The sequence below is a fragment of the Macrobrachium nipponense genome, chromosome 1, assembly GCF_015104395.2.
Source record: "Macrobrachium nipponense isolate FS-2020 chromosome 1, ASM1510439v2, whole genome shotgun sequence".
In the NCBI taxonomy this organism is placed as follows: Eukaryota; Metazoa; Arthropoda; class Malacostraca; order Decapoda; family Palaemonidae; genus Macrobrachium; species Macrobrachium nipponense.
In genome coordinates, this window is record NC_087200.1 from 10,522,450 (window position 1) to 10,537,449 (window position 15,000).

The 15,000-nt window shown below is 39.1% G+C and overlaps 1 protein-coding gene across 1 annotated transcript in view; it reads left to right on the forward strand.

The window, feature by feature from the left end:
* The window catches only part of LOC135219120 (uncharacterized), a 49,913-nt gene that overhangs the window by 4,872 nt on the left and 30,041 nt on the right, over positions 1-15,000 (forward strand). Inside the window, 1 exon segment of the mRNA XM_064255571.1 lies at positions 3,769-6,161. Coding sequence (XP_064111641.1) covers positions 3,881-6,161 — 2,281 coding nt within the window. The 5' untranslated portion in view covers positions 3,769-3,880.

A 15,000-nucleotide genomic window follows, 5' to 3' on the forward strand; every position in this document is an offset into this window, starting at 1 on the left:
CGTTTGTGTGTGTGTATTTATATATAATGATTTTAATCATTATATTTGAATGATTCTTCTTAGATATCATACACGTATTCATTATTATTCACCTCATTCCTGGTCTGCAAAAAGAAAACAATTAGGAAACAACGTTTTCGTTTGAACAATATAAGGAAGTTATAATGGATGCTGATCATTCTGGTTCGTGTTAACTGATCGCATACGTGATCCTCTCACACTGTTGAAATGTGGCAAAGGTTCCCTGACTGCAGAAGTTTTGCAATTTGAGCATTGCTACCCTCATACAATTCTCCTTGCCTTTTAATTATTCACTAACATTTTTTTACTTATATATTTATTAATTTAATTATCATCTTTTTTAAAATAAGTGATCTCCTATTTATGTATTTCCCATTTTCCTCTCTTACCTTTTTGTTTCAAATGAATACCATTAGAGCTTGCATTTCAAGTCATTGGGCCCCTGCAGGCTTGTGCTTTATGAATTAGGATCATAGTCTGAATAATAATAATAATAATAATAATAATAATAATAATAATAATAATAATAATAATAATAATAATATTGTCTCAATACCATGGGACACCAGAGTTGAAGAGAAAGAAAGGGAAAAAAATGGATAAGTATCAAGATCTGAAAATATCAATAAGGAGAATATAGGATATGCCAGTGGAAATTGTACCCATAATCATAGGAACACTAGGCACGATCCCAAGATCCCTGAAGAAGAATCTAGAAAAACCAGAGGCTGAAGAAGTAGCTCCAGGACTGATGCAGAAGAGGTGTGATTCCTAGAAACGAAACGGGGCGCTCATAGTAAGAAAAGTGATGGACTCCTAAGGAGGCAGGATGCAACCCGAAAACCCCACACTATAAATACCACCCAGTCGAATTGGAGGACTGTGATAAACCAACAAAAAAAAGAAAAAAAAAATAATAATAATAATAATAATAATATTAATTCAACAAGAGTCGAACTTTCCTGATTATTAGGAATCTCATAATTTATAAATTTTTTACAAAGTTAATGTTTCATACGAGAAGTGACATATACCCTTTCGTGTTTACTGCCTTATTAGAAAAAAAAAAAGATAGAACTTAACACATAAGTGATTTCATTTCTGGAGACGCCTCTTGTGTATAAGCAAAGTATCCGGTTGCTCTTTGTGGCTGAGAAATGACAAAAAACAAAAACAAAAAACAAAAAAATCTACGATCATGTCCTCCTTATTCATTAACTTGGAACGCCTAATGCTGGTTTACTTGGTTATGATAGCGCGGAATTTGGATTGAGCTGGCTGCTATGGAATGGAATTATTTAAATCCGTTTTGAAAATTGATGATAATCAGCAGTTTGGAAGAGTTTTGCTCTGAAGTAATTTGGCTTTTCAGTTTATCATTTTCTTTCATTCGTGCGAACCAGATACCTTGATTTCCTGTCGAAATTTTCTGGGCTTTTACTTGTGTATGTATGTATGTATATATGTATATATATATATATATATATATATATATATATATATATATATATATATATATATGTATGTGTGTGTGTGTGTTTTTTATAAACTAAATATGAAGAAGTTACCACCACTGCTGTCAAACTATTCGTTGAACACTAGATAATCTCTCTCTCTCTCTCTCTCTCTCTCTCTCTCTCTCTCTCTCTCTCTCTCTCTCTTATAGAGACATCCGAAGAGACAGGGCCCGTTATATAGTTATCCATTTTTTTTTTTTTTTTTTTTTTTTTTTTTTTTTTTTTTTTTTTTTTAGTTTTTTTTTTTTTTATCCATTAAACAAGAGGCCTCTCACAAATGCAAATCACGCGACGTGACAACGAAACTTTCCCCATTTTGTGTCGATTCAAACAGCCTCATTGTTCGCTATGGCTAAAGATCCCTTTGTTTTTCACATTCGGTCCCATTCGCTCGTTGCGTTGTTCCTGGCAGTGAGAGTAGGACACGCTGGTAGTTGTGGCGTTTGTCTTCCTGTTTGTGTGTGTGTGTGTTCGTGTTTGTGTGAGAGAGAGAGAGGATGCGTGTGGTTTTTGTGAGGTTTGAGATCCCTGTTTTTCCTTGTTAATGTTTTCATTCTCCTACTTGGTGCTAGATGTGGGGATACTGAGTGTGACATTGTGCGAGGTTGAGTGAGATTTTGAGATCCCTCCTCCCCCAACCCCAAACTCTCTCTCTCTCTCTCTCTCTCTCTCTCTCTCTCTCTCTCTCTCTCTCTCTCTCTCTCTCAAATATTTCCTTGGAGGATGAATCAACAACAATTTAGAAATTTATAAATTATTATTATTATTATTATTATTATTATTATTATTATTATTATTATATTATTATTATTATTATTACTTTAAATTAAAGAAGAAAAAATACATTAACAAATGAGCAAACAAGTATAAAAAAACTTAGTTCACTACAATGCAAAAATAAATACTGTTTTAAGGAGTACAACAGTTACTGAATCTTATAAGTTTGAGTGTTTACCTTTTTAGGGACATCTTTCACGTCAAACTTGTAACACTTACGACTTTCGGGATCCTTGATTCACATTTGTCGAGATATTATTTGGTTTCTTAAAAGCAACTAGATCCAGAACTTACGAGAGTTCAACGCACGTCGCCTATGCTTCAGTCAGACTAGTTGTAGCCACCTCCAAATACTCGGTATTAGTGGAATAACACATCAACAGTTCTGTATGGAAAACATATATTTATTTGATTCGAATTAGTGGAGGAACGCTCCCACAGTTCTGTATGAAAAAAATATATTTATTTGATTCGAATTAGTGGAGGAACGCTCCCACAGTTCTGTATGGAAAACATATATTTATTTGATTCGAATTAGTGGAGGAACGCTCCCACAGTTCTGTATGGAAAACATATATTTATTTGATTCGAATTAGTGGAGGAACGCTTCCACAGTTTTGTATGTAAAACATATATTTATTTGATTCGGTATTAGTGGAATACCACATCTACAGTTCTGTATGAAAAACATATATTTATTTGATTCGAATTAGTGGAGGAACGCTCCCACAGTTTTGTATGGAAAATATATATTTATTTTATGAATAAATCTCTACAGAAGATTTAATTTTTTTTAGATATATCTGTACCTATACATGACTGTGGATTTGTGTCTCTATTTACGACTCGTGCTATTGTGAGTGTTTTTTTTTATTATTAGACTTAGCATTCGTACTGTGAGATTCATGTCCGTGCGAAAAAAAGTAAATATGTGCTCTGAGATGGAGTTTCAGAATGATAGAATCCAGCTGATCATAACTTCAATGGGGAAACCTTTTATTGATTAGTTTATTTTTCTTTTTCTCCTATTATTATTATCATTGTTATTGTTATTATTATTGTTATTATTATTATTTATTATATTTTACACGAATTTAATTGTTAGTGATAATCTTACAAAATCTATACATAATCATACATATATATATATATATATATATATATATATATATATATATATATATATATATATATATATATCCACCATTTCATTTTCACCCTGCACTCAATTCACTTAAAATCAAAATTTCACTCTTCGACCGCATCAATCGTTTCTCGGGAAGAATCGAAAACGAGATGAGAAATGAGAGAAGAGAAACTCGTGAGAGTGAAGTAATGACGAGGAAATTTGCGCCAATTATGAGGACCACCACCTCTTGAATCCTCCTCGAACGAAATTAAGTGATATGAAAGTAGCGAATCGTATCTCTGACGTCAGATCTCTCTCTTGCAGGTGGTTGAAAATACTGTAAACTTTGCTTTTGTGACGTGAATGGATTGATAAACATGATGGATTTCACGGATTGTGTTGAGGTTAGCCGCCGGTTTCTCCCTTTCCTCTAACAATGCTGGAGGTGCTCGTGCTAGGCCTAGTAGGCCTCACGTACACGTGCGTGCAGACGCTGTTCTTCCTCAACTGCCTCAATTCCCGCAGAAGGGAGCAGCGCAGACTTGAAAAGGCCTACCGAGAGAGCCTTCGCAAGCTGAAGAACGGGGGGGATGTGGCATTGACGAAGAACGGCCCCTTCCAAGAAAGCGCGGAACGCGACCGCAAAGAAAACGGGATCGACTTCGTCGTCGTCGACGTCGAAAACGGAAGTGAAAGAGGCCGAGGGCCTGGAAGAAGCCCTCGGGAGGAGGTAGAGGAGGAGGAGGAGGGGGAGGGGGAGGAGGAGGATGAGGGCCAGGACCAATTAGTAACCAGGCTTGTGGTTACGAGCGGCGAGGAGGTTTTGCTGCCCACTTCCCAGTCGGCTGCGGAAGGAGGAACTCCCCTACGCAGCGTCCTGGTGCACAAGGCCGTTGTCGAACTGAGCGACCCTTCTGCAGAAAATGGACCTGGAACGCCTCCAGTAGTTTCCAGGGAGGCCCCTGGCTACAGCATCACCGTCAACAGCAACATGATCGAAATTAGCGGTGGGGGAGGGTCTGGCAATGACCCGAAAGAGCCCATTTACGAAATGATCGAAGGGGGCGAACCCTCGTCAATCCTGACCGAGATGACAGTCTGCGAAGACCAAGAGGCTCTCGCGGACAATCAGGGCCCCGACAGAAAGCCCGTGGAAAGTGTGTCAGCGGATGTGCTGGGTGGACTTCAACCCCGGGAAACGCAGTCACTCGTTAATCGCCATTCCTCTTCCACTACCACAGCTGACGTAGCCGATGAAGAACCCGGATTCCTGGACGTTCCAGACAGTCAGCTAGACGTCAGCGGCGTCTGCAGTATCGAAGATGGATTGGAAAGTCTGTACGAGAATGCATACGAGCTCACAACAAGAGAGGACATCAACCTCGTGAACACCATTTCCCAAATTTTGCGTAGCCCCCCAGAGTCCATGGAGCCGGGGAGTGAACATCTCGACGTCGAGTCACCTGAAACACGAACGGGTGGCTCTGAATTGCGGGCAAAAACCGACAACCTCACTCTTTCCACTCGATCTCATTTAGCAAATCGCTCGACCATCGAACGCGGTGGAAATGATCGTCTAACCAGTGCTGGGGTTGAAGGCCCCCCGCTGAGTCAACACAGCCCCAGAGAAAGTTGCTCAGAAGTCACGCGTTACGGGGAAAGCCGCCAGTCGTTCACTAGACCCTTTCATAATGAGAGAGTTCCTGTGGTACGCCCTCCGAAGGGAAAAGGAAGTACGTGGACACTCCCGAGGGCTACTAGCAAGCGTATCCCTGATGGGCATTACGCTTCGCTCAGCAGAACCAAAGCGAAGCCCTCGACAACCAACGGAGAGGCAACGGGAAATAAGCGGAACCAAGAGGAACATGGAAGCCTCCTCAGCGGGCAGACTCTACCGCGCCCCAGAGGCGGTCACCGCGCCAAGCGTGACGAGGCTGTTCTTGGGGGAGTCCGTAGCAGCACCCTCTTCAACAACACCTGCCATTCAACCCGAGACATGGCCGAGGCTGCTACTTCTGCCACTCTGCCTGTCGACACCATCGCCGACAGCACCAAAACCACCAACACCGCGAACGCCACTTTCATCACGTGTGGTGGTGATGGTGGTGGTGATTCCATATCATGTGGCGATATGGCTGAATACTCGTCCTCCCCTCTCAAGGAATCTGGAACTCTTTCGCTAAAGAAGAAGAAGAAGAAGTTGCAGAGGGGGGATCACAGTGACCTGAGGTTACCTGATAATGCCCTCATACCGACGGGGATTCCTAGTGACGACCACACAGACAGCGAGGAGTCTGCTGCAGATTCCCTCTACTATACAGCCAGCGACCACACGAACAGTGACGCCTACAGTGAAATCAGGGGCGACAGCGAGGAGAGCTTCGAGGGGCTCCTGTACGAGGAGGCTCCAGAGGAACCGAGGGACGCCTGTGGCGTTGTGACAGACTCCTCAGACCGAAATGGGAAAATGTCTGTGAATCGGAGTGGGCAGCAGATGGACAGAAGCCAGAACTTGACTCCTCATCCGTTTGATGACGAGACGAAAGCCGCTGACGAGCTCAACAACAATAAGGACGCGTCAGGGAAGAACAACAGAAACTCATATGCTACAAAGAGCGCAGAAACAACGGAAGATTCGGAAAGCATCGAATCCGAGTCGCATTACGAGTCAGTGAGGGACTTCGATCATCTTCGCGATTCTGGTTACGAATCGCCAGGTATAGTAATGATTATTTTTACGCCTCAATTTTGTTTACATTTTTTTTATCTATTGATTGATTCGTTAATTTATTTTTGTTTCTTAATAAGTGAGCTCCATTCTTTCTGTATTTCCCTGTACCTTCTCTCATTTCTTCCTAATAAGCACCATATTCTTTGGAAACTTGAATTTCAAGTCAGTGGCCTCTTGAGTGGGCTTGTTCCATGTGAATAGTGTTCATCTTCTGAATGATAATAATAATATTTAAAATCAACTACAGGGATATATCAGATTCTTTTGTTTGCCAGTTACTTATTTTCAAGTTCCACTTATCATTTATCAACTATCAGGTAAAAAATGAAGTAAATATGTTTTTCAAACGTTATATCTGTCAGCTCTTTTCCAAACACCCCACCTGGCTTAATTTTTTTCTGAAATACAGAGTATTTCTAAACTTTCAAATATTTCCCTAGATCATTCTTTAGCTCGCAAGCCTACATGCGTTAATGGATCATTGTAGCACAGTTTGCCAGCGTAATGATTACACATTGTATAATCATTATAAAAGACCACTTCATTCTCAAGGTTGATTAATTTAGCTTTAGATATTCGTTAGTCAAAATTCACGTTCAGATTCATCGTTGCTTATTATTATTATTATTATTATTATTATTATTATTATTATTATTATTATTATTATTATTATTATCTTGCAAACTGTGCTTTTATAGAACTGCCATGTGGGGAAACTGCGGAAAATAACTCACGTTAACTGCTATGTTTCTGACGCTCAAAAGAAACATCACATCTTCCTAATAATTCTTGTATTCGATCGAGACGTCTACAATTTGGAAGCCAAATGGCACTGATTTCATATAGTTATTAATAACAGTGTTTAATAACAGTGTTACTTTCGTTATCAGTATTGCCAATGAAATAGAGTTCATGACAATTTGATCTTTATGTATGTATGTGTGTGTGTGTGTCTACCTGTTCGTTTACCAGCTTTTCAGTGTGTGTGTGTGTGTGTGTGTGTGTGTGTGTTTTTCTATCAGTGATGGATGCAAAACTATCTTCGTTCTCAGATAGAAACCTTCCAGATCTAATGTCTGTAACGGTGTTTTCGTTTAATAACTATAATTTTATGAAGGTTTACAAATGATTATAATAAAAAAACAGGATATTTCATGGTGCCAGCAATCATAGCTCTTAGGTGGAACAAATACCAACTGAATATAATGTTCCGATTTCAGAGAGAGAGAGAGAGAGAGAGAGAGAGAAAGAGAAAGAGAGAGAGAGAGAGAGAGAGAGAGAGAGAGAGAGAGAGAGAGAGATCAAATTTCCATCTATGGTACTTTGAGAAAAACACACCGGGTCCTCTGCTGGTGCATAAAGATAGTAAGTTTCTCGTAGGATTATTTGCGATACGTGCAGGTAACATGCGCGTACGACTTTCCGTGCATCCGCACGTGAGCGCTTTGAATACGCGCGCTCACGTGCTCCCACTGAATTGTTGACGTAGGCTTCAGGCAGTGTATTGTGTATACAATTGAGATTCATGACTGGCCCTTCTTATTGTGTACTGAGCCCCGAAGGGGGGCGGGGTGGGGGTGAGGAGTTGGCTGGGAAATCCCCAGGGTGTTTGGGATTGGGGTTTGACGGAGAACCCTAAGGGTTGGGGGGAGGAACGCTGTGGAAATGAGGTTAGGAAAACGTCTTCGAGAGTTGAATAACAAAACTCACGCTGTTGAAGTCTCCCACTTTCAGTGTTCCTCCTTCTGTCATGTTTCCTTTGTTTATCATTATCTTTTATTTTCATCTATATTTTCATTGCGTTATCACTTTATACGCTGGATGGTTTATCGTTTCATCTCACACTTCCTTGTTAATCTACGTATGTCTCCTTCTTCATATATCATTACTCTTTCCTTACTCCTGTTTAAATTTCATTCTTTATCAACATGGACTCGTCATAAACATTTTTTATATTATTTTTTACCTTGTACTTGTTTTTTGTAAATATTTATGTATTTATTTATTTTAATACTTGATCACTTCTTTTCTGTATTTCCCATTACCTTCTGTGACTTCTTTTGTAGTGGGGTTGTTTCATAATAATAGGGTCCATCTTATGAGTAATAATAATAATAATAATAATAATAATAATAATAATAATAATAATAATAATAATAATAACAATAATAATAATAACCCTGAAATCTGGTATTTTGATATCACTAACCATTAAAGACTAATTTTTGAAAACAATTTCTATGAATGTAATTCCTGCGTGAGATGGCAGTGAACTGGCTTAATTCTTCACTGGTATCTGATGTAAACGGTAATAAAGTCTGCTTTGTGCTCTTCTTCTTCTTCTTCTTCTTCTTCTTCTTCTATCCCACTGTTATCCCTACACTAAGGGGTCGGTTGCCTGATGCGCCTTTTCTTACAACATCAGGCATGCTTTATTGTTTGGCAAAGGGGTTTTAACGACCGCATGCCCTTGCTTTCATCGACCACAGCTATTGGCGGTGGGCCTCGCCTTTGACTAAAAAGTCCACCTGCAAGGCAGCAGTTTCCACAGTTATTGACGGAGGGCCTAGCCTTTTACTAAAAATGTAAGACTGCAAGGCAGCAGTTTCCACAGTTATTGACGATGGGTCTAGCCTTTTACTAAAAATGAAAGACTGCAAGGTAGCAGTTTCCACAGTTATTGGCAGTGGACCTAGCCTTTTACTAAAAATGTAAGACTGCAAGGTAGCAGTTTCCACAGTTATTGGCAGTGGACCTAGCCTTTTACTAAAAATGTAAGACTGCAAGGCAGCAGTTTCCACAGTTATTGACGATGGGTCTAGCCTTTTACTAAAAATGTAAGATTGCAAGGTAGCAGTTTCCACAGTTATTGGCAGTGGACCTAGCCTTTTACTAAAAATGAAAGACTGCAAGGTAGCAGTTTCCACAGTTATTGACGGTGGGCCTAGCCTTTGACTAAAAAGTCCACCTGCGAGGAAGCAGTTTCCACAGTTATTGGCGGTGGGTTTAGCCTTTTACTTAAAAGTAAGATTGCAAGGCAGCAGTTTCCGCAGGTATTGGCGGTGGGCCTAGCCTTTTATTAAAAGTAAGACTGCAAGGCAGCAGCTGTCCTTTTAATCGCCTTTTACGACACGCAGGACCTGCGGTGGTAGTACTCTTACACCCCTACCACATGGTCAGAAGGGACTTTTTCGATATGAGATGATAAAATGACATATTTACATAAATTGAGAAATTATTGTACGAAGATTTTTAGTTTTCTATTTAGGAAGTTCCATATATAATATGCTGCGTAGTCAAATGAATAATCTGCTAAGCGTACACAGATAAGAGAGAGAGAGAGATAGAGAGAGAGAGAAAGAGAGAATTCTTAGTAGCCTGGTAGAGATCGGACTTACCGTTCGTGGAGGAATTCTTATTTAAAAATCAATTTGAAAAAAATCATATTAGATTCTTTTTATTCAAATAGCTGAGACAAAATTACTCTTGTCACCAAAAGGAAAAAATCGGCCTCTAAAGTAAACTGATTGACTGCTTTTTAACATCTAACTAGCGTCACACGATGAAGAAAAATCACGCCTAGATACTCTTACTACAAGCTAGCTCCGTAGCGGTGTAGTGCCGTCAGTGCACCTCCCACGGTGCACTGTCGGCATTACTTAGGTTCTTTGGCAGCGTCCCTTTTGCCCCTAGCTGGACGTACGCACGCACACACGCACAGATTGAATCCCTCCACTGACGTACACACAAACGTACACACACAAGCAGATTGGATCCCTCCATTGACGTACACACAAACGCGCACACAGATTTAATCCATCAACTGACGTACACACAAACACACACACACAAGCAGATTAAACCCCTCCACTGACATATACACACAAACAGACAAACACACACATTGAATCCCTCCTCTGACGTACATGCAAACACACACAAACACATACACACACAGATTAAACCTTTCCACTGACGTAACTCCAGGGCCTTAACTTCTCGCCTCGTAAGGTGCTTCGACCGAGGAAGGAAGTACCCCTTCTTCTCTCTATTTCAGCCAATTGTCTCACTCAACCCGGTGGAACGTGACACAACCTTCCATTCGAAACGAGCCGCTGAACCGCTACTCATTTGTCGTCTGAACACCGCTGCTTATTTTATTGGTCCTCTTGCGCCGCTGAAATTATCCCCAGGCCTATTTGCTCCGATCACGAGTTCGTTTAGCCCCCACCCACTCGGCGAATAACAGATCTCGCCGATGGCGATGACGGCGGCATTTCCAGTCTCCCAGTCACTCTTATGATGATGCATTCTCGCCCGCCTTTATTCCCTCTTGTTCCTCCCTCGTAAATCGATCCCCAGTTTTACAGGCGTTACGACTAATTTTTTTTATACGACCTTTAATTGCTCCTACCTGTCATTGCAAAAAAGGTGGCATCTGTATTGACTTCACGACTGGAGGGCTTAGGTTGGTATTTGGAACTGGTTAGAATGGAGGTAGTAGCATTACTTACATTTCTACTTATTTAACTGTTTTGTTATTCATTTGTTCATTAATCTGCAAATTAATCGTGTTTTATTTTTTTCCTAATAAGTGAGGTCTCTTTCTGTTAGCATTACTTACATTTCTACTTACTTATTTAACTTTTTTGTTATTATTTATTCATTAATCTGGTAATTAATCCTGGTTTTTTTGCTAATAAGTGAGGTCTCTTTTTTCGGTATTTACCATTACCTTCTGTTATACTTCTTTCGAATGAACACCATATTCTTTGGAAGCTTGAATTTCAAGTCAATGTCTCCTGTAGGCTTGTTCTATGTGAACTGGGTTGTCTTCTGAATAATAATAATAATAATAATAATAATAATAATAATAATAATAATAATAATAATAATAATAATAATAATAATATAAGCGTTTCTACTTTCTTATTACACTTAACTAACACAAAGTAAGAGATGGAATGCACTGAAGGACTTTCTTTCTTTCATCTTCAGCTAAAAACCCTTAAGCACAGTCAACAGACTACAATAAATCCAAGAGGGCCTCTAAGGGGAATCTACCTGCTGAGAGAGAGAGAGAGAGAGAGAGATACAGGATATGAGTGATACATATATATAATGATTTTTATTTTGGAAGTGCTGACGACTTTATTGACTGACAGATCGACTTCTTCTCTCTAACCCACAAGAAAGAAACCTCGGAATGGCTGATGACAGGAAATACAAGTAATTTGGCCGATGTAGAAGACTTTGAATTCCATCAACCGATAAGGTTTCGCCTCGGGACATCCCCCCAACCAAAACTCAGAGATAATTCAGCAAAAGGAACTGGACTGAAGTTGCATTTCTTTCAACATCTAGAAGCCGTCAATTAGCAGTGGGGAAAAAACAAACAAACAAGAAATAATTAGCAATGCTGCTACATCAACGGAGCGCGAAGACAGCCAAATCAGTCTGTCAGTCCCTGGTCCGTGTCAGCCATTGAGGCATAAGGCCTACTGTCGTTTCTTTTATTTTTTTCCTAACGGGATTTTTCTGCTCTTTGGACATTGATTGGTTATGCCGTAGGACGAGAAGAGAAATCGTGGCTGTCAGATCTGACTGAGTCGTGTTTGTTCGTCTCAAATGATCATTAACTTAATGTACCAGAGGGCCCTACCTCGTTCATTAAGTTGAATGCGGAGGCGAGAAAACGCTGTTGACGGATGGCGTCGAATACTCGTATAATAGCCATAGTGTGCTAATCTTGAGACTAGAAATAAATATAATTTTTTTTATTGATTTTCAAATACGTTTGCATACTTGTAAATGCGTAATTTGTGTACTACTCATACACATAAGTACTAAGTATATGTATACGCGCGCACATGTATATATATATATATATATATATATATATATATATGTATATATGGATATATATGATATATGTATATATATGTATATATGTATATATATGTTAATATATATATATATATATATAGTGTCTGTTTGTATGTGCACATATATAGACATGTGCGTATGAGTACAAACGAATGTCAAATTTCTTTTTAAAAAAGTACATCGTATCGTTCCGCTTTCTAAAATCCACTGTTGCTGATTAAACACAATTTTCTAAACGAATGAATTACCCGCTGTTAGTTCAGCTAACGGATTATTCAGAGTTAATTAAGAGGGGTTTTTTTTATGTCACCTAAAAGACTGTGGTCATTGCAACTGTGGCTATTTTTCGTTTATTTCAAACAAACAACTCGTGTGTGTGTGTGTGTGTGTGTGTGTGTGTATGTATCTAAGTTTATGTCACCCGCTTTTCGCAGTCTTCAGTCAATCAATCAATGCCGCTGCCGTAGAGATTATGGTGGAATTTTTTCAGACAAATTAGTAACTGCCTGAGAGGGAAAGGAACTTTACTAAAGGTGCGTCAATCCAGTAACAGGAAATATATGTATATATAATATATATATATATATATATATATATATATATATAATATATATATATATATTATATATATATATATTATATATATATATATATTATATATATATATATATTATATATATATATATATATGTATATATATATATAATATATATATAATTATATATAGATATATATACCATATATATATATATATATATATATCTTATTAATAAATATATATATATATACATATAATATTAGTATGTGTGTGTGTCAAAACACGAATCAAACCAATGAATGTAAGTGGGACACCTGCCTTTTTTTTTTCATTGCATAACCCATCTGCTGCTGGTACGGACCAAGCCGACACCCATGCCTCGAACACACACACACACACACACACACCTACACCTACGAACGCACAAACATGACGAATAAATAATTGGTCTGAAAGAAATCGCCGTTTGGGTGATGTCGGTCGTGAGCCACCATATGTATTTTCTTTCTTTTAACGTAAACATTTATTCTCATTTGTCAAGTTAACGCATCGTGAAGACGAACAGACGAACAAACAAGTGAATACGTTTGAGAAGCTGACATATGTGTGATGTCAGCGCTTGTGCGCGGCACGCCTTCGTTTTTCTTTTATTTTGTAATTTACGCCTAACATGTTTTATTCATAAGTTTCCTCTTCGTTTTTTATAGACAACAGAAGGAAATTTCAAATTCTCTGCTTTCGAGAATAACAACATTTTACTTATATTTTTTTCCATTTTTATTTGTGTATTAAACTGCTAATTTATCTGTTTTTCTAATAAGTGTCCTCTTATTATTTGTATTTATATTTAGTAATTTGTCAGCTTCTCCTCATTCTGTTACTTCTTTATGATGAACACCTTAATATCCTTTGGAAGCTTGAATTTCGAGACAATGGACCTTTGGTGGGCTTGTTCCATATAAATAGGGTTCACCTTCCGAATAATAATTCTGGTCAGGCAAATAGATTCCAGTAAATATTCATTGTTTTCTCAGCTCTGTTTCCTAAACATACTACAACAGCGATTAGCTTCGAGGGAAGGAGGAGCCGGAACAGAGGAAACCACAAAAGACAAGTTGTAAAAATCTTCTTAGTTGGAGGTAAATAGAAATTTTTCGTTCGAGGGTAAACACAAAACTAGGACGGATTAGATAGAAAGTTTGCAGAGAATTCCGACGGAAAGGAAGATCAATAATTTAAACACGTCGTCGGTGTTTATTTAATATATATATATATATATATATATATATATATATATATATATATATATATATATATATACACTATAGTAGATTCACATCAACCGTGCATTTGACGTCTAGGCCAGTCCCTTAGACGCTCCCTTACTACGCTCCTGGTTGGCTGTTGATAAGCCAGTCACATGGTGTATCTTTCAGGAGAGGTGGAATATACATCCTGCCTATGTGAACTCTCGAGAGGGACTGAGAGTTTCCAGCCCTGTGATTGGCTTATCAACAGCCAATCAGGAGCGTTGTAAGGGACTGGCCAAGACGTCAAATGCATGGTTGATGTGAATCTAGTATAGCAGCTTTACTTATGTTATCGAACGCATATTCACCTCTAAGTGACCTGGACATAGTGCATCTATCCCCAGCCAATGCTACTGTGCCACTGACCGGCTCAGTCTCACATGCCGCCAGCCGACGGCAGGCGTATACATGTTGCGACGGGTTGCTCAGGAAAGATTTCCGTAGCTATTTCCCCCCACCCCCTTAAACGGTCCTGGATCAAACTCAGCCTGTGGAAAAAACTCTGATATTGATGCTAAATGTTTTTGTAGTCATTTATATAGACTCATGGTACATGTTATGTGCCAAATTTGAATGCAATAGGCCCATCTTTGGCCATTTTAGCCCTAATACCAAGACAAGACGAAAGGGCATAGGCCTCCTGTCCCCTAATATTGTGGGGAAACCCTTGGGCCCTCATTCCCAGGGGAAGGGGGGATGTTGCCCCCCTTACTACTGAGGGTGCCTTATAGCCCCCATAATGTGGGGAGCCTTTTTGTACCTCTAGAACCACTTCTACATAGATATCAACTCCAAAGGTTGTAAAAATTGAGGGGTATGAAAAAGAAGGGTTATGACCCCATTAGAAACAGCCCCCGAATTTCGGATTTTGACCAAAGCCTTCCTCGGGAGAGGGGAGTCTATGGTAAAAGTTTGGTAACCCAGGATGTCAACTTCAAAAGTTGTAAAAAATGAGGGGGTGTGAAAAAGAGGGATTATGGCCCCTTTAGAAACGGCCCTTGAATCTCGGATTTTGACTAAAACCTTCCTTGGGGAGAGAGTCCATGGTGAAAATTAGGTAGCCCTAACTTTCATAGTATGGGCGTGCATAC